General features: G+C 39.5%; 1 protein-coding gene across 1 annotated transcript in view; it reads right to left on the bottom strand.

Moving 5' to 3' along the window:
* The window catches only part of LOC133993912 (RIMS-binding protein 2-like), a 61,474-nt gene extending 41,969 nt beyond the window's left edge, over positions 1-19,505 (bottom strand). Inside the window, exons 1-2 of the mRNA XM_062433045.1 lie at positions 19,285-19,505; positions 16,700-17,718 (exon numbers count right to left, since the gene is read on the bottom strand). Coding sequence (XP_062289029.1) covers positions 16,700-17,599 — 900 coding nt within the window. The 5' untranslated portion in view covers positions 17,600-17,718; positions 19,285-19,505. The remainder of the gene's footprint in view (positions 1-16,699; positions 17,719-19,284) is intronic.
* Between the last annotated feature and the right edge of the window lie 2,492 nt (positions 19,506-21,997).

Genomic DNA, 21,997 nt, shown 5'->3' with positions numbered 1-21,997 from the left:
GGGGTCTCTGCACAAACGTCTGTCAGGAGAGTCTGAGCCGTGGGCACGGCAGACTGGCCTAATGGAGCCATCTCCCTATGCTCTGTTTGAATCTGTCTACAATAATTGTGAATACAAGAAGATAACTGACAGGAGTCTTGATTATAAAACACACATTGACAGGCACCATAATAATACTGTCAACAGCCTGCAGGGTCTAAACGACCTCAGTATGTACCAAAGTTGTCAAGTTTTTAAACAAAAAATGTCTCATTGTGTTTTCAAATTGCAATCACTACTGATAAGCAAAACTAATTATTCTATTTTACTGTGGAATTTGTAATTTTTGGGTTTGCATTCATAACTTAATGTAGAATTTATCTCAAAAGCCAAGTTTCATTTGTCTGAACGAGGATTTGTCCTCACTCACTTGTAAGACATGATTAAGCAGAAAAGAAAATGAACTACACAGTTACAGCTAAAATTGTCCATTCCTATCATAACCCTGCTGGACTGATTTTGCTGTGTGATCTCTATTGCAACACATCAGATAAAAGCAGAGTGGATAAGAGTTTAACGCCTTCACTGATTGCTGGTGTGTGAAATATTTTATGCTGAGAATAACCTCTGTGGCACCCACATCAGCTTTTTATCAGCTTTTCGGGTGTTTTGAAGAAGAATCTCTTTGGGTTTTTCACATTATTATGAAGAAAGTCATACTTTCAGATGTATTTAACAGCTTTTCAGACAAAAGACCCTTTCAACACGTGATGCGTTATCGTCTGTCAGAAACACTGACAAAATTTGTAATGGGAATGGGGACCTGTGTGTGTAGAAGACAAAAACCACTACTCAATCCAGATAATTGACCCAATGCTGAAAGTAACTACACTTAGGCTCTGTTCACACCTGGTATTAAAATGCGTCTGGTGATGCGATCACAAGTGGACAACTCTAAGGACAGGTCTGAATGCACCCGAGACACATTGCAGACGCATTGAGGTCCGATAACTCAAACCGTTTCAGAGGTGGTCTGGGCCACATATGGTCACATTCTTTCAACAGTATGAACAAAATTGTGTAGTAGGCCACACTGAACGACTGCCTACTACGAGTGTGTGATATATATCATCTTCTGATGATATCTGAATGGTTATTTTAACGATGTGCGAGCTGACAATATTGAGTATGTCTCTCACTTTGCAAAAAACAATCAAACACAGTCTTGAACTACCATGCATTCACTGCCGCTTATCTAAAGCAATTGATCTGCAAGAAATCAATGCAATGTAATTTTTCAGACCAACTATTTCTTCATTGTATTAAGATGTGCTATATAAGGATAGGTATCATGAGATTTTGGTCATATCACCCAGCCCTACTGACGTCCTCTGCAAGCAAATGTATGTATTCATTTACGCACCAACTGCATCATATTAAAGTGTGGAACAACAAAATGCAAAGTGGATTCTCTTTCAAAAATGTTTTAATTCCTGGGCACCAGGCATGAAAAAATGCATTGCTGCCTCCTGCCGATTAAAAACAACAACACATTTGGTCTGAAGCGGGAATGATGTACGTGTTTACTTGCATATAGAGCAGGAAAATGAAATCCGATCACAAGTGGTCACTTGAGGTGCATATAGTGACACATTCTATTGCCAGGTGTGAAGTGACGTACTTAGAGCTGTCCACTTGTGATCGGATCACCCAAGATGCATGTTATTGCCAGGTGTGAGCAGGGCCTAACTCTAAGTACAGCCTCTGAAGGACAAACCCTACCATCACATGGCTGTCACAATTTGGCAACACAGCAGGTAGTTCCAGCACCAACATATGGTACTGACTTTACAGCAGCGATCTGAGCCATGCAGAGTCACTCTGATTTCATTTATAAGATTTTACTGCCAGGCAAAACAACTTAACCTGAATTAAATACAAAAATAAACACATTAAAGGGAAAACATCCTGAGCGACTTCCTACTAATTATCAACATGCATTACTTATATTGCTAACAACAAGCTGACACTGACAAGACTTCATAACGAGGGCAGGCAATACTGACTCTTGATTATCTGGGTCAGTTGCTCGTTTCATATGCCTCTAAGGGTCCAAATCAAAGTGGTTTAGGGCTTTGGGGGAATTCATCCCTTTTTTGGGCATTTTATTGCAAACTCTGAAGTAGAGGAGCAACACAGACACAAAAGAATAACAGGGAGAACCCAGTCTATTGAAAACATCACATTAAGCTGACTCTCTTTGTGTAAGTCTTACTTGGAGCTTGGACTACTGCTCAATATCAGTATGTGAGGTCAAAAGTAAAGTTCAGAATCAAATAAGCAAGTCATTAACTGCAAAAAAAAATGTATTTCAATTACTCTAGTGGTGCTATAAAAACAAGCACAACACACAGAACAGAGCTCATGTAGCCTAGAAACTACTACATTGCATCAAAACTTCTCAATCTGTTCTCATGACATGACGTTTAGTTTCCACTACCAAAGGTAACTTTCTGTGTCTTGTGTGATTTAAGTGGTTCCCTTCATTGTCATATTATTCCTGGTTTATGCTGGTTATCTCCAGTGGATTTTGCATTATTTTGTGTATCACAGTAGGAGAGGTATTAAAATGAAGATTTGAGGAGCTTCTTACTGTTTGACAAAAAATTAAAAAACAAAACAACAACAACAAAAAAATAACAATGTTGGGAATAGATGTTTGCATCATTAAATGGTAAAAAAAAATACGAATGCAGGAAATTTTGACAATCAATGTAAATCAACAACGTTTAGAAAAGATCATTAGTTGTACGGGAGCTCATTCTTAAATATTCATAAGGTGACACAACCAGATTTTCCTTTTGTCTGGGATCCTCAGCTAGCTTTTGTACGGCATATGGAAATGTCTACAGTCTGGTTTCACAGAAACACTAACATCAGCATTTTTAGCTGACAGACAGAAATCCCCCACTATAAGCCTCTAAGGAGACTGCGAGACAAAGACACAGACATGCACACATGGCACACACAAACACACGCTTTGCCATTGTTAATTCTTTGTTGAACGTAATGATCGAAGTGGGCATTATTAAAGCTCAAATCTGAGACTGGTGTATCATTTCAGTCAAAGTCCATAGCGTTTGTATTACTGCAATTACAGGGTCTACTACTAAAGAAATGCATCAATTCACCAGTAATTATACCAATGGTGGACAGGGGCTTGAAAAATATGAAAACCATTACTTACAATGGTTTGGTTGGTTGCCAGTGCTCTTCTACCATTTCCACAAAAACAGCACAAAGCTTATGGTTGGCAATGTCTGGATGGAAAACTGGATAATATACAGTAGCAACTGTGTCTCAGTACTACTAATACTGGAGGCAGCCTGTCAAATAAATGTGACAGTGTCTGGTGTCAGGTCACAATCATCCCTACGTTTATTTACTCTGGGTTTTCAGAAAACTACAGTTTCAGCTTTATAAAAGCACAGTGCACAATCTGCAAGTGCTTACTGCTGGACTTCATTCAGCAGTCGCTCAGAGGATTGGCATGAAGGAAGCAGTCTGCTGAATCTGAAAGTGTGCATTATTTAATTCAGGCCTTGTCTGCTCTTGGCAATAAGTGAAGAGGAAAGGTCTCCTCCCAAACACACATCCTCTAACATCACACAGTCAGGGAAATGACTCCTCAACACAGTCTAAAGCCCTGAATATACACCCAAGCGGATGCATACACGGACAGCTGTGGATACCATGGATGTGTAGCAGTTATGTTTATACTACTTTCAGGAGTCTGCATTTCATACATGCGCAGTAGATCGGCATCTACAGGAAGACGTATGGATGGTTTGTTGTGACCGCATATTGGAGGTATTGATTAGCAGCAGAGGCATGAAACAGACAATCTATACACAGACTGGGAATAGCTGCTCTTCCACTGAAGTGGATACTAATGGACTTCACAATATCGGTGAGGTGTTACAATTTAAAGCCAAATCAATGACTGTCTTTATCAGTCTCTTACAACATCAGTGGTTTTCCAGTGAGGTTTTGAAACTGCTTTCCCGTCAAATATTCTCAAAAGTAAAATAATTGATTTTGATCTCTTACACCTGTAGTTGTGTTGGTTCAACAGAATTAACATATGACGATGTCCGACATCGACACTGCAATGGACAATGACATTAGGGGGGCTGGAACTTCACCATGGGCGGGGCTGAGCACTCTGTGTGTGTGTGTGTGTGTGTGTGTGTGTGTGTGTGTGTGTGTGTGTGTGTGTGTGTGTGTGTGTGTGTGTGTGTGTGTGTGTGTGTGTGTGTGTGTGTGTGTGTGTGTGTGTGTGTGTGTGAGCAGAAAAAAGGAGACAGAATGAACTGGGTTTAGTTGACTACAACTAACTACACTCTAGAGGCTTAGTGGTCGATGACTGTCTGCCATCAGCAATGGGCGATACCATCGTCCATTACCATCGCCCCAACCCCAACACACACCACTGCCTGTCAGTGCACTGGCACATGAATTAGCCAAATCCTGTTAACAAGAATGCTCAGAAATGTTTGTCTCCAATATTTCACTATACTATTTGCAAATACTGTATTATAATGGTCAAACTAGCAATCTCCACCTAATTCATAGCAATGCTTGAAATAATTTGAGATCTGTGGCACTGCAACATTTTCTTACGGTTGAGAAATAGGGAGGCAGAAGTCTACAATGGTGTCAATAAGTCTTAAAAACTACACAAGGAAAGAACCACAAAGCACATGAAAAAGCAGTTTGTGGCCCGAGGTATTATATTAACAGCAGCTTTCTCCCTACACTCATATATAAGTCATGAAGAAGCCCTCTTAAGTGTCCTCTCAAACCCCCTCCTGTATTTATCACAACTCATCTCCCCAGGGGTACCTGACGGTGACAGATTAGGGCGTTAGAGAACAAAGAACCAACACGAGACACCCTTTTACTCCCCCTCAGGCTTCTAGCAATCTACCTCTACCACCCCTCATGCAAGCGTCCTCTGGGTGAGGTTGTGCAAGAATAAAATGCACTGTCTGGAAATGCTTGTTAGTGCCTTCTCCCTTCCATATGTTAGGAATAGAAGATGTGCATAAATGTCAGCAAATAACCTTTATGTGGTATGAATTATCCAATTTACATTCAGGGATTTCCAACCAATAGACTCTGGAAGTCATGATGTCTTCAGAAGTCATGGTGTATCATCATGAAGCAATGGGAATCTGTTACGCCAGTAGTGATTTTACACTTGACGCAAATGAAGACATGGTAGCTATGTTTTAGAATCTGTAATGCTTGGTAATTGTATGCAAGTTAATGATAATTATGACAGCACACCATCAGCCTTCAGATGTGGTTTTTATTGCAGCTTGGAGCTGTCTCAAGCTTCTTTCTTACAAGCTAATGATGACACAGTAATTAGAATCCATACTAGCATGGCTGCCTCATCATCTCATTGTTGGCAAATGTCAAAAATGTCACAATCTCCAGAGCCTCGAAGGGTTTAATAATGTGTTAAACATGCAGAGAACATCTGGCCTTTTAAAAGTCAAAAGATGGACAGAAGAGGGGGGTCGCCAAATTATTCCATTTAGTGCAGTGTCAGCATAAAATTGAAAGAAGACAGAATGTAGTGGAGATGATTTGTTTCTCCCCCCATGCTACACAGGCCACACCCTGAGAGCTTCGGATGAACATAACCCTTAATCCTGTCATGGAAAATTGCATATGCAAACAAGCCCCTCGACCCCCCGCTATCACCCCAACAACAACTTAATATGTGGTGTAGCACAATAGACACACTTACAGATGGCTTTATTGGATATTTAAAGCCACATCACTCATCATTATAGGGAAAAGAGGCAACATTAGAGCAAAACTACAATGGAATAGCAAAGCACTTAGATATTTTGGTGGCATATGTGTAGTGGATTAAAAAGATACAGCCTTTGTTGACTGGAGCTCTGATGCAAACAATCAAAGTAAGCAAATGACAAATATGAGCTCGATATTTGGCTATTTTCATTCTACAGATTGGGCTGACCTCCGCAAGCTCCTATGCACTCAGCCAAAAATAGAAGTGTTTAAAATTAATTGAAAAAATGCGTCCAACTAGCCCCACAAAGAACCTTGTCCCCACTCTTGATGTTGCCAAAAATCACTCCCCCTCCTCTGTCATTGTCATCACTGCAGTTTCCCCCCGGACAGCATTTCATCACCCAGAGCTCACAGATAAAGAGCTGAAAAATTTCCCCGGATCTTTCCAGTGTGGAAACAATTTGGGAATTCCCGTCCTTGTTATCATCAGTCCTGTGCCAATATGATGAATCCCTGTTATTTACAGAGGTATACTAATGTAAATAAATAATATTCCTCTATATATCGAGAAGTAGGCTTAGCCATGAGGCAGATTTATTCAACATATTCAGAAGAACGTGGGGCGGAGCAATAGAGCAAGCTTGGATGTTGGTCTCCAGACAGAGCCATTAACAGAACACACACACACACACACACACACACACACACACACACACACACACACACACACACACACACACACACACACACACACACACACACACACACACACACACACACACACACACACAGTCTCTGAAAGGACAGCAGAGGGTCAAGACAGTCAATAAGTGTCTCACAACACTGTAGCACTACTGAAATGTCTAAGTGGTATTACAGTGCTCCACCAAAAAAAAAGCCCTTTACTAGTCACATTCAATAAATGTACCTCTGGTAGAGGCACTTTAGTAATAAAAGGCCCAAGTGACCTTTCTTGACATTCAGTGGTTCAAAGAAACGAGTCTCCCTTTGCTCCTCCAGGCGAAAAAGTATTTCCCATTGTGAGAGGGAAAACAGGTAATTATAGGTTTAATCCTGCCTGCGACCGAATGTCAGACGGCAGAGAGCTTTTGGAGAATGGTGAATACATAGAGTCTGGATGCAGGCCGGTGAATATGACCGTGAGGAGGATAGGACACCTTCTGTGTGATCTAAAGTCTGAGCATAAGTCTCTAAGAAGGCAAACCCTGCAGCTGCAAAACAGGTGAATAAAGAAATGCTACCCCCAACAACAGATGACACTAAATATACACCACTATATAACTGCAAAAACATTTAAAGGGTATACTATGCAGTCAGTTGGTGTTTGTAACCACACAGCATTCAACGTATGCCCCTCCCCACCGCATAGAATTCTAAAACTTTTCAAGATGACCATTTTTAAATTTAAAATGATCACAAAAATCTCTGCCTTTGTTCTCACAATGAATTAGGTGCGATCATTTAATTTTTATTAAAATACCAGCAGGATGTATGGTGATAAGAGGAAAATGGAAAACAATCAATGGGCATTTTAATGTTTCCCATTTGGTGATTAATGGTGAAGGAGATAATGTGATGGGTAAGAATGGATAGAACAGATAATGGAAGCTGGATTTGAGTTTTTCCATAAGAATTACTATGTTATGGTAAAACATATGTATTTCCTTGTTGCTGCCATGTGAGCAAATGATATTCTTACAATACGATGGTGATTACATACTAAAGAGCAGCTACAGTGGTAAAGAGCATTTCTAAAACAGCAAAGATACAGTAAGAGTCTTATATTTTTGTCAGTGCTTTGAAAGAGCTTCCGAGCCTTTGTCACATTTCACATTTTTACACTGTGGAATAAATGCCAAAACATTCGATCTACAGGGTATATTCTGTACATCATACAATACAGTATATGGTGAGGAAGGGACTTCAAGTGGATGCGACAGCGGACACATTGTCTGAGCCCTGTTCCTTAGAGACAGTCTGTACACTCTTGCAGCCAGACAGCCAGACAGTGATGTTTGGGCTGGGATATGGTGAGAGACCAGAGATTACCCTCACACTCCTCTATCAATTATTCACTAAGTCATAACATATATGACCAATAAAGCAAGGCAGAACCGTGTGGCTAAAAGGAGCTATGTAGAATCTGCAAGAGGAGTACATCTGACAAATAATGTGTCTTTTGTTATCTGGAATGTTAAAATGAAATGTTCAAAAATGTGCTAAAAAACAAATAGTGAATAGATCCGGAGCCACCCTTATAAATGTCTGTCTAACACAGCAGATGCTATGCTTGTCATCACGTTTCATCATCAAAGAGCAGAACAATAACTCACAATTTGAGCCCAACTTTGAGCCCAGCCGATATTGTCTTATTAAAGATATATCGGTAATGGCATACATGTTGTCATATATGAGCCAATTTAAAAAAAAAATGTCCACATTTTTTATTTTACACAAGTTACATAGGCAGCATTTTATGTGTATTTGGTCCTTTTTCTTAATTCAAGTTGAATATAGATTTTTTTTTCATAGTTGTTTATAATTATTAAACAGTGAATTTCATTGTTTCGGTACATTGATGTCATTTTATACAATAAAGCTTATTGTTAAACAGTAAAATATCATGCCTCCACTAGATATCTTTGTCACAATTGTCTGATAACCACATTTCAAGTATCATTGCAAGAAATGTGCATTAATGTATATGTATATGCATCTGTATATGTACGATTAATAGCTGATATCTCCCTACCATCGGTATCGGCCCCAAAAATCTGGTATCGGTCCGGCCCAACTCACAATTTAAAGACTCTACCTCTTGTCCTCTTGGAGATTTATGATTTATTGGAAAAAATTACAGGCAAAGTGAGGGTAAAATCTGGTCTTCTACACAGACGCACCGTTCCACTTTCTGTTCTCCCACAGGTACGAACTGGGTCAGTGGTGATCTACAAGGCTGGTATCAGTGCATCAAACTTGTCACCTCTCTAATGCAGAACTAACAGTCGGATTAACACCTACTCTTCAATTCACTTAACCTGCATGTGTTTGGTTTGTGTGAGGAAACCCACCAACTGTACTTGTTATGGAACAGCTTTGAGTAGTATAAAAGCGCTCTCTGGACTTTTTGCTGAGCGTCAGTTATGCCACCACAGCAGGGGAAGTGGCATGTTGACAAGGCAGCAAAGCCTTTATTTACAGGCTACAGAACCACTGCTGACAGTGTTAAGTACTCTTACATTTGGGTTATTTCACAAGGCAGGAAATGCCCCTGCTAGCTGGATTACTTGAGGTAAAGGTGTAAGTTGTGTGAACAGCAGCAATATATATATAATCAATGACTAAATTCAGCATGATGTCAATGCTGAAACATGCTTGCAAACCCTTGCACATTCTCACAGTCAAACAGTTTAACCAGGCATTGCTGATGACTCCGAAATAACTGTTTTCATTGAAGGATTTGGCAGCCACAGGAATAAAACTGTGTGAGGTTAAGATACCAAAATTCCAAGCCAATGCAGAGGAAGCACATACACACATGGCATCATCACAGTACCACTGCTGTGTTATAAATTAAGACTATACTTGTCAAAACGTGGTATAACTCTGAACAAAAGACCACTTTCAAAGAATCTCTGACTGTTTTGCCAGGCCTTAGCTTCATGACCACAGGGAACAATCTCTGTCTATAAACCAGTTTAAAGACCCATCTACTCTCTTTAGCCTTCTAATTATCTTCAGGAAGTCATGCCTGACCACACTCTGGCTTTTACAGCCTATGTTTCTATTTTATTTGTTGTTTGTGCAATGCTGTTTGTGATGAAATTTTACCTGACTTTCTATATTATTTATGACTGTGTTGTTATTTTTGGTCCATCAATAAAATGACACTATAATATTATCTCTATGTTGAGCATTTTGGTCAGTGTCTGTTGTTTTTTAAATGTGCTCTACAAATAAAGTGACTTGACTATCTAAATATCATCTAAATACAGGGTCAGTCCGGAAAATTAACTGTATTCAGTGGAGTGATTTAGGAGATAAGGGTTTCGTATCTCTTTGTAGCTCCAGTTGAAACTCATAGTGTGTAAATCCAACCGTCATTAGAGAGGCAGCCATATGGTATCCAGACAGGTGTTGAAGAGTGTGGGTCGCAGAGGACCACACAGTCAACAAGCTCATTAGCCTTCAGAGAGATCACACTTCTTTCTTCCATGAGTTGGAAAGATTGACAATGACAACTGCTTTATGTAATTTGCACCTATAGACTACTATAGGTTTTCTAAATGTAAAACTGATACCAGGCAGCTATGAGAAATATGTAAACATAATTTTCATCCTGGCTCAGTTGGAAGATTTGTTGTCCTATGGCACAGTTCAACCTATCATTTTAGCCACAGCAGAATAAAGTATGCTGAATGAAGGGTAATCATTACTTTTTTCAACTTCTGTAACAAAAATAGGATGAGAAAAACCTTAATTCATATCCTTAACTGACTTCATATTTAAGATCTGACATTACACACATTTCTAAGAAGGAACATGCATGTCTTCCTCAAATTCCTCATTCCTATCTCATCCTAATTTGGGTCTAAATATCCCCTCAATGTTTTAAATGAATAATTAATATATACTGCATATTTTAACAAAAGCTTTTAGTCAGTCAACTGAACTAAAATACCCCTTTGACAGCTTTATGTGGAATACAATGAAGGCATAAAAAGTAAAAAACTTTCTGCTCTTTGGACCAGGCCGCACTGAATCATGGTGATCTAGAAGTCGATTAGCATCTCCGACACTATAAAACCAGCCATCTTTCTACATATTCCATTTATAACCCAGTCAGGTCATGTGGGGATTTACTGAACATGATATAATCTTCCAGCTATATTCTCACCCACTTTGCTTCTGCTGTAAAAGACCTGCTCTCCTTCTTGCATGAGTGTTTTACTCTTGCTCTGGAGGACTATAGATCCTTATTATATTCTTATAAAAATGCATCCTGACGCAGTAATACACACACAGAGTCATCAATTAGGGTTGGAAATGGCGATAAGGTAACAAAAGGACGATTATAGAACCCCCACTGCAAATAATGGAGTAATTATAAATAATAATCTAAGACTGACAGCCCCCTGCTGAAAAACACAACTGCTGACCCCCACTGGTCTGAAATGGCCAAATTATGATTTTCTAAGGCATCATTTAATAATGCTGCCTCTCAGTGTCTGTGACCAGGTTGTGTTTTGACAGTTCATTAGGGGGTTTTAACTAAACCCTGAATGTGGTGATTGGGTAATGAAGTGGCGGGGGTGGGGAAGCCAGTAGAGTGCTGCACAAAGATCACCATGCTTTAATGACAAAATTCTGTCTCAACAATGACACACTGGATACATACTATTGTATCACAGAGGAGCTAGAAGTAAATACATGCTGTATTATAGCATTATCATTTGATATTATAGTTGTATTATTACATATTATAGTACAAAAATGGAGACATCTAAACGTCTAATGACATTTCAAGCAGGCTGTATGATTTAAATTAGCTTTAAGTGATGCCAACTCAAACTAATTTAATAGTCAACTATAGAAATTAAATTAAATGGTTTTTACTCAATAAGTTTAGCTCTACATGGCTCAGGTTGATTCAGCTGTCTTCATGTATTACTCTTGACAGTCTAAGACAGATCATGTCACTATTTGCAACCTTTAAACAGTATCTACTAACTGTGTTTGGACCAATTAAACCACTTGTGATCAATTATTCCAGATGTTTGACTATTTTATTTCTTGTAAGGACATTTAGAAGATGTGTTTTGTTAGCTGAGTGGATTAATTTAAGTGAGTTATTCTGACAGGTCCTGACAATGACGTCTCTGTTGGTATAAGCTTGGTACATCAGTTAGCATCCATCAGCTACATGAAAATCTCATGGGCTCCCTATTGATTTTCAGTTGGCTACCATTAATTGGATCATTCTGTTTCCTAACAGGGTAGGCAGAGGTGTGAAATTAGGGACAAGGTCACTACAGGTCGGCGTAATGCCAACACACTGCTTTAACTACAGCAGCTACAGCACTGTCCCAGATAAAGTGTTCAGAAAATGTGCTGCATTCACAGGTTCAGTGTTTGTAGGGTACAATCACAGATGATGACCCAACTATCTGCTTAAAACTGTAACAGTACATATCTAACTCTGAATAGTCACTTTTAGGTACTTTTAGATTCCTTTGCTCTTTATATTTCATAGAGTCAGACAATATATTGTAAATGGGACTACAAGACATCTCTGTCAGTGCCCCAAATTTCTTCATACCTTGAAAATGTTACAGGAAGACACAAACACTGTTCCACACTTACCTTACATATGCCTTCCGCTTCAAAACCATTGAGGTTTGCATAAAGTGAGTGGTGCCGTTTTCCTAACAAAGATGTTGAGGTGATATTAGTCGTGGTCGGGCCTGCCTTGTCCAAGAGCCCGTGTTGCTTATCACCCTGCTCGTCCAACCTGTTCAACTCCTGCTGTGTTCGTCCCGGAGCTTCAGCCTCCTCGCGGCTCTCCATCTCTGTGTGTGCCGATGCAGGCTCGGGCTGCTCAGGCCGAGTGCACAGGTCATACATCACTCTCTCTCAAAGTCAAACAGCGCAAATGGGATCGATATGACCAAATGAGGCGCCCGGGCAAGACCGTGCCATTGCAGGCTTTTCATTTGTCGGAGGGGAGAATTAAATGGATCAGCTGTGGTAGGTTGACTTCAAAATAATAAAAGATGTCACTGTAGTCCAGCTTGTCAATAGTTCATGAACACAGGTGTTTTTCACAGGTAAGTTGAAGTGTCTGAAATCGAGCTAAGGACTGTAACCACCATGTTGTTGGTGACCCAACAACAAACCTCATAAATGTATAAATCCCGCTATGATACGATACTGTTCCATATCCAAGACAAAAGCAGTCACAGATTAACCAGTTGTAAAGTACCTTCTCTCTCTGTGCTGTGACGTTTTCCAAAATGAGGACAATCAGCTCCAATGGGATATTACATATTTTCGGCCTTGGCTTGTGACGGCGATTTGATGAATGTCATCGTTCTGTTAGCATTGCAGTGAGCCCACTGTGATCAGTCTTTAGAGAGTCCTGCTCACTATACTCACATAGGCTGTTTCTTCATGCCTTACCGCTCTGTCGTCTGAGAGGAGGTTTGTCACGGGTACTTGTCCAGAGAAGAGAAAGAGAAAAGATAGACCAGTCCACTTCTTATCCTACATAACGCCGAAACACTGTACCTAGGCCCAAACTGAAATAGCAAACAAGAAGAGGCGTGCAATGGAGAAAAAAATAATAAAGGAGAGCGCGATCTAACTAACAGGTCTCCACTCCGGTCCCCCGTTCTCTCATTGGGGCTGAGATGTGCACTGCATTCTGACTCTTCAGCTGGGAGTCCGTCTTCATTGATGCTGCTGTGTCTTATTGCATTCATCCAGATGCAATAAGACACGACAGGCTGCTTAATCCCATCTTGGTTACAGCGCCATAAAGGTGAAGAAAGAGGACGAAAGGGAAAAAATGTGTGTGTGTGTGTAAGACGCTGAATGTCGCTGTGAGGAGGGGGGTAGGGAGGACTGCTCCCATCGTCCTATCAAAAAAAGGCAGGCTTTGAGTCGGGGCCCAATCATTACCGCGACTGGAGCTCGTTTCCATGGAGATGACGCTGGAATGATGTTGGCTCCCTATTGATTGTTCAAGAGGCAGTACACACTGCAACACAGGGAGGCTGCAGGGGGCAGACGGAGGAACAAGTGTGTCCAGTCCAGACTCATTCTAATGTTTTACTGCAGTTGGACAAATTACATGTCTGACAGATAGTAAGTGTTACTGATGATGTAGTAGTTTCACCTGGCTAGGCAGTTTTTTGTTTTTGTGTGGTGGGCATTAATCCTTCAGTTGAGTCTTAAATCTAGACTTTTTTGTAAATTACTTTAAAGCAATAGGTGAAGCTAAATATCTATCAAATGACAAGCTACACTGTCATATGTCACAATAAGTCAAATTTAGGTACAGCCTTATCTCAAGATTAACTCCTAACACCTTTCATTCAGTTTATTCTCGACTCATCTACAGAAGGTCAAAATGTATTTGAATACTTCCCGACTGCTTTGTTGCGGTCGTGCAGCTCGCCAGGGCTTTAAAGTGTGTTTGCTTTGATGTCATGCAAAAGTCCGTCTTCTGTTCTTTTAAAGGTCACTGAAAATCCACAGCTGGGTGCAGCAAAGTCAAAAACAGACATTTTGCCTCGGTTTCCTGGCATACTGCTCCACTGTCAGTGCAGCCAATACTGAAATTGTTACTTACAAATTCCCCATTTTACTGTTGAGAGAGAGAGGCAGGCACGGCAAGTATGTACAACCAGTAACACTGAGGAAAATGACTGATTTTGAAAAGACAGAACAAAATAATAAAAATAAATAACTCAGATAAATCACAAGTATTAGCTTCTTATTTTGCTTTGTGAGGTTGGAACCAGTCTGTTTTAACCAATATGTCTGCCCGAATAAAGGCTTTAAATATAACTTCTCCTTGTTCTGCCTGAACAAGTTTTTTCGGGTCTGTTCCATTATTAATTACAGTCTGCTCACGACTCATGACTTTAGTCGCCTTAAGACTGAAAGCAACCCTGACGTGAACTCTACAAAACACTGGTTCTATTCTGCTTCAGCTCCTCTCACTGTTTAAATTCGCCCCTCGATTGGGAACAGAGGTGCTGACTGCAAAACAACCAGCGAGGTAGAGAACAGGGTCAGACAACTACTGCACACATGACCGCTATCATCAGTGGGTGCACATATCACAAACAATGGAAAGCATCCTGTCAGCATAACCAAATGGACGTCAGACATTTAATGCTGTGCAGGGAAATGAGCTTTAGTCTGGTCCATCATGGCTCAGTGGTATTGACATCCTGTCACGCTGACATATTTTGACAGAGTCTCCCTGTCTGCCTGACATGAGATTGAAAATTAGGCTGCTGGTCAAATACATCTGACATTAAATGTCTCGGAAACATCATTTGGGATTTTGCCAAACAGCAAACCAATAGCTGTCAGCTGAGTGTGCCATTACAGTGTCTCCACGTCTTTCAGAAACAACAGCAAGTTTATCCACTGATTGTATTAAGAAGTTAATTTTAAAACAGTCTGCAATCAGGGAAAAATTCTAACATGCCTGAGACATTCATCATTTCTTCATCGCCTGCTGGGTTTTGTCATATCACATAATATAAATAACTGCTCCTCTTTCCTTTTCTTTCTGAACATTATTTCTGATATAAGCAAATTTGCATTTTATAGAACAGCAATTAAGATAATCACAAAAGCCTATTCACCAGTTTACAAATTAAACACACAAAGAAGACGTCAGTATGGCCATAATATAAATGTAAAAAAGTAGTGAAGCCTTCATTTTTGTGACAAACTAAAAGGTTTATAATAACTATGTTTATCTTAGTGAACTGCATTATGCACATTTTTTCAGGTAAAATATCCTATTTAACATTTATTTTGAATTATTTAGTAATTCAGACATACAAAAAGGGGGCTAACATGAGGCTGGGCAAGTGGGTATTGCTGTTTGGACGCAGTTCAAGCTTTGATTAATTATTAACTTTCTTATGAAAACTTGATCCAAAATTTAAGCGACGGAAGCACGCTGACCCACTTCTGCCACTCAAACAAGAGTCCCTAACCCCGCCTCTCTGCTCTCATCCTGCACAATTTACCTTGTCTGACAACCACACCTCAGATAGCAACTGATATTCACAAATGTATTTTACACCATACTGCTCCAATCATACTAAATGCTTTTCAAATATCCTGCCTCAAAATGACAACAAATACAGCTGTGACATTAGCAAGGGTTTAGCTCTCCTTTTTAATTATAGTAGAGTTTTTATTAGCGTTTAATTACTGGAAACTCCTCACTAGCACTGCTGCCTCTTTACAGAACTGAGAATAGCATCCTACACTTACAGTGTACAGTTAAACGCTTTCTGCACTTGACTGAGGCAATTTGACGTGCAAAAACTGCCATTAAGAAGACTGAAAGTTGGTAATGATAGCCTTAATGGTTGTTTTGTGTATAATGTGAACTGTGTAATCCTCACTACACATTGACTCCTGATACATGTTTTGACCCCATTGGTATAAAGATCTATTGATAGAAAATGTTAATTAATGTCAATTTGCAATGAATATGGCTTACATATTTACATACACATGCTTCCTGTGCTGCTGCCTTCATAATCGTGGTGCTGGTTAGCAGGTCTGTTTCTGTGATGTTACATTTCTGTATTATTACAGTAGTGGTGAACTGATTAGCCTAGATGTACATCTTTATTCTATGCATTTACATACAGTAATGAGGAAAACATTAGGCTAATATCTGTATCCATCTAGATGGGCATTATTACTGAAAACTACTATTCACTACTCCAATACAAAGCACATTTTCTTGTGATAAGCCAACACAAGAAACTTGGAAGTAATGTTTTCCCTTTAGATCACAGGGCAAACTTGAAAGATGTGTGTCCGCTGTCTGTTAACTCACAAGTCAAAAAAGTAAACCTGATTTGTCATTTTCATTTTTTTCTATCTCTAAAACAAAAGTACAATATAATTGAAAAAATATAGTCAAAAATATCTTATTTCTACAAACCATTCAGGTTTTCATAACAGACCTTCAAAAACAAGTGTAACATACTGCACTTCCATTCATTCTGCATATATATTTTGTGTATATTTATGCGTTTTCTAAATTACCAACCAGTGAAAACAAATCAGACAGTAATGTAGTGAATATGAAGCTGCTCACCTCCATGTTTGTGTCCATGCATTTGGAGGACAATGACTCATCTGACCCAGAGGACTCAGCGCAGCAGGGGGGCTGGTCGTCCCAGCCTGCATGGGGAATGTTTGCAGGGTGACAAATATTCAGAGAGCTGCTCCAACAGGTGTCCACTACTGCAGCCGTGGTGCAGGGGTCAGCTGCAATCGAGTCCTCGCTTAAAGACTGCTTTAGTCGAACTTGTTTGGTCGTCTTCTTCGCTGAGAGGGAGACGCTCTGGGATCTCTGTAGCGAGGCCCTGGAGTAAGTTAGGCGAGGCCTCGTCTGGCTGAAGCTGCTTCTGCCTTGCGTTGGTTTTCTTGAGGGGCTTTTGGAAATGTAACTGGGGTGTCCGGCACTCTGCCTCCCCTGTCTTTCGAGGGCCTCTAGCAGGTGGCAGAGGAAAACGGCCTTTTCTAGCTCAAAATCCTGCCTGTGATGCACTTTATAAACTCCTTGCTCACCATTTATCTTCTCATACAGCGTCAGCAGCAACTGCTCCAGCTTTGTAAACGTGTCTCCACTGATCAAACAAGCTTCTTTCCCTGTGGAATCAGTGTTACTGTATCCACTGTCTTTAATGTTCACCTCCTTAGAAAGCAGACGCCAGGGCCTGTTGGAGTGCCAGTCTTTTTGGGAGCCACGCCTGGCCGTCAGCTCCCTCAAAGCCCTCTGCTGCTTCCTCTCTGCTTCTTCCCGCAGGTGCCTTATCTCCACCCAGAGATGTCGACGGGCCCGCAGTGTGCGGCTCTTCTCCACTTCCAAATCAGCACGAAGCCTCTCTAGCTCCCGTCCATAGTCCGTATGGCCCTGGCACGGTTTCTTGGGGGACAGTGCCAGAGGGTTATCCCTGTCTTTCCTCATGATGCCACATTCACAGCACAACATGCAAGGAAGGTTGACACTTGTTCATTTTTTTCTAAAGTAGGGCCACGCACCAGAACTGGGTGAAGGTGGGTGATGGGTACCTATCAGACATGCAGCATGCAAATTGTCACAGCAGGTCACTAAGATGAGACAGAGGAGGATGTGAGAGAAACGGAGATACAGTGTGGTCAGGTATTTATAACAGATACAGATGAATGTATTAACAAGAAATGTAACATGTCTAGCATGGTGAAAGCAGTGATGACTCCTCTCTGTTAGTGGGAGGATTTGGGAAAAAAAGAGCAACCACAATGACTACTCCAATGAAATCTTGTGATTTTTTTGTTACAAATGGAGAAAGAATTTATGTCTGGAATATAATCTGTGGCGATAGCTGTCTATGCTTTGTTAAACCTAACCAATAGCCAGTGTTGGGGAGAAACTGGTTACATGTAACAGTGTTACGTAATTTAATTAATGTGTAGTTAAATGTTTGTTACTTATGAAAATGTTGCTGATTATAAAGGGGGTTACATCTGAAGTCATACCTTTAAGATTTTGCTTAGGAGGGTTTTTTCTTTATTTTTTAGTATTTAACATGTTACTGAATGCATATTGCTGTTTTGAATTATTTGAAATGACATCAGTTTATTTGGAGCACACATGGGCTTAAATGGTGTCACAGTACCAATTAAACCCATGCCAGACTTTTGACTTTAAAAAAAAAAAAAATCTTTGTTTTATATTCCAAAATCTACATGAACTAATGAATACATTTTCAAATGACAGATCAATCTTGTGTTATAAGAAATGATCTCACTTATAAAATCATGTCAGTATCCATGAAAAACACCTAGATTTAGATTTTGGTGGACTAAATGAGTAGCCTACACTTACCCTAACAGCTAAAGTTACAATACTTTGATTAAGTAATTGAAATAGTTACATTACTTATTACATTTTAAATAGGGTAACTAATAATCTGTTACCTATTACATTTCCAAAGTAACCTTCCCATCTCTGCCAATAGCCTACATTATTTGATTATTTATATTGAATATATTATATATGTGTATCTGTCTATCTATACAGATATCTATAAAGAAATGGGTCATTATTCCCAGCCAAACCTAGATGAATGTAAAGATGTCCATGTATGGCAGAACTGACTTGATTTATTGATTGATTTTATTTATTGATTATCAGACACAATAAACCAAGAGATAACATGTTAAAGTTAAACATTTATTTCCAACATGGTCCCGCCTCTAAACAGACATGCTGTCATTTCACTCAGAATAAGATACGTTTAATGGAGCTTATAATGTTTATGAGCAGGAGTCTAACGCTCAGCTGAAAATGCAACAAGTGAACCAGTGAACTTCCAGTGAGGAGCTCAAACAGCGCTGCACTGTTAGCTGAAACGTTAGCCAGTTTTATCCATCACTAGCTCAACATAGCGGTGCCCATATGGACGCTGCGGCAGAGCTCATATTACATAGAGGAAGGGGGGCTTCGGCTAATTAATTAGTTTACGTGCTACCAGCAAATGGTCAAATAGTTTTCGCTGATATATGTAACGCTATTTAATAAAATGAATAACGCTCTGGTATATTGGAGCTAGAATAAGTACTAGCTACTGTGTCTTGTTAGCCAACGTTAGCTTAACGGTACATTTTCTAAGCTACAACTTGTAACAAACTCACCTCCCAGTGGACTCAACCAGTGTAATAACTTCTCATCAGTGAAGTCGTCTTTCTTTCACCAGGGTTATTCTCTCCACATCAAAATGAGCTATTTAGCAACGCTGACAGTGATAACGTTAGTAGAAAGAAGGTCCCTAGAGCCATGCGAGAAGGGGTTTGTTTATCTGTCAGTGTCAAAACACACACACAGACACACACACACACCCCGTCATTCTGCCTGCTGGTCAGTCCAAGAGCGGTGCTGCCTTCAAGTGCTCTTCGCTCTTTTGTAAAACTTTGCGGTTTTTCGTAAGTTCAATGACTATCTCTAGCAGGACTGAGAAAATTGATGATGTGAATTTTGAAAGTCAACCGTGATATATTTGTATAGTGCTGAAACAATAGAACAAAGAGAGAAATTGCTATGTATTTAAAGTTTTCAGCGGTGTATGCCTGAATTAGTGTTATTCCCTACAGTCTTTGAAGATAACATCCCTGTAACTTGTGTGAGATGGATGACCACTAGTGGCTTTAGGCTGCTACTGCTGACTTGAGATTTATAAATCTACCTTCTTAGCCTGTACATACACATTTTTGCACTCTGATCTGAGGAACATTGTATTGGATCATTCTTTGATTTATCATACAGTGGTGTCATTATTTTAATGATTCTTAAAAGTCAAATTATTGTCCTGAACGCCACACAGACGACATTCTGCATTCTGCATGAATATATGCACTCTACTGACGAGGACTAGGATTAAGACTCAAACCATACACTACTCACTTACAGTTAAAAAAAGACTGATGCTGCACATGTACATTTACTTTAGCTTATTATGTAAATCCCAGGAAAACCGCACATGTATATATCTCAGATTTTCTGCACATTGCACATTTATTTTTTATCTGTATGAGGGTCTACTCTGTATGTAAATCCCAGGAAGATTGCACATGAATATAATCTCAGGAACTTCTGCATATTGCACATTTATATATTGCAGATTTATTTATACAAAGATCCAGTTTACTGTATATAGTATTTTATTTTATCCTATTTTTTTCTTATTTATTGTTGATTCTATTTTTAGTACCCTTTCACCTTTATACTGCTACTTTTTTCCACTGTACTGCTGTCTCAATTTGAATTTCTCGCAAGAGGGATCGATAAAGGGATCTTATTTTATCATTTTATGTATTTTTAGGGTAAATAGACTAATAAATGTATATGTCCTGTGGAGAAGAATGCAATCTGATCAATCCAGTATAATTATGATATTTGGGAGGAAGAATGTAATTTTCTGAAATGTGCACCCTGTGGAAGAAAACACAACTTTATAAACCTGTTACAGTCACTTCTGTTGAAAAATGAACCTCTGTCATTAAATATCTAACCTTAGGAATAAATATCTGATTACACATAACCAATTGTACATCAAGTATCTACAACATTTTAACATGCCAGAGCAGGAAAAACTGAACAGTGGCTGAATTCCAATTAGCTGCTTCAGTTTTATGGAGTTGTATTCTGCATATTGGCTCACTGCCATGGCTTACTGGACACTTTTTTTAATTGAACAAAGCCATTGTTAATGTTATTAGTAACACATGTGCTTCATCAACTATGGCAAGTCAAAATATCTGCAGTGAAAAAGGCCCGGTCTGTGGAATCCAATCTTCCTTTAACATTGAACTTTCTATCAGTTATTGTTTTCATTTGTCATCTCTTATCTATAATTTCATTTTCTCAATGCCACAGACTGGTATGATGTGCTGAAATTAAGTTTATTAAATCAAAGTTCACACAAGATGTCAAAAAGCTTTAGTTAAAAGATGCATAAAAAGGAATAAGAAATGGTTTCAAACTATGACAGTAAAGGTAAGCAGACTATAAATTCACCAAGGAGAGATAATTAGGATATGAGGAACAGGTGTGCAGGGATAGTGGCTAATCATGTGTCCAGTAAAGAGAACTCAACAGGGACGACTAGTGGACAGGTAGGGGATAGCAGCATGATCCGGAAAGTTCTAATACAAGCAGGGACTGGGGAAGGAGAGGAAGTCTACAGGTGGTGGTAAAGGGAGTGATCACCATGACACCTTGTTGGTATTTTAATAGCCCTGACTCCTCATCACTTTATCATATTATCTGTTGGCTGAGTAATAGGTACCATCTTGCCTTTACACTTGGTCATAATAATATTTTTATAGTTATGTGCTGCATTTCATCTAATATACGATTGCTACTGTTACCATCATCCCGGTGTTGTAATATATCTCACTTTTTGTCTGCAAGTGAGGATATAATCGAGAGGAATGCACTGTTTAATATGATACTGGAGACCTTGATGAAAAGCTTCCTGTGATTCCATTATTTGGCAAAGGCAATGATATTGAAATGTATAAATCCTCAGAGGTATGCTACATACCTTTTCACTATCACGTTGCTGAAATCCATCAAAGAGGCAAAGCAAACCATATCTGATCACGGGCATTGTGTATAAGCAGAGAATAAGCCTGAATCTTCCCTCTGTATTTTTGTATTATGTCCGTTACATCAGTAATGCATGAAGTGCAATGAATCTGACAGCATTTCTGAGGGTTTTGTTCTCTCGTGAGGGTGAAATAGACAGAGACAAACAGAAAGAGAGATTCAACATACCGCTCTCTGTTATCAGGGTGTCCTTGGGCCGCTCCCTTTCTCATTCCCATCTCTGTCTGTTCACGTGTGGCA

Source organism: Scomber scombrus, chromosome 14 (genome assembly GCF_963691925.1).
Source record: "Scomber scombrus chromosome 14, fScoSco1.1, whole genome shotgun sequence".
Lineage (NCBI taxonomy): Eukaryota > Metazoa > Chordata > Actinopteri > Scombriformes > Scombridae > Scomber > Scomber scombrus.
This window is presented reverse-complemented; position numbering and strand designations above follow the sequence as displayed.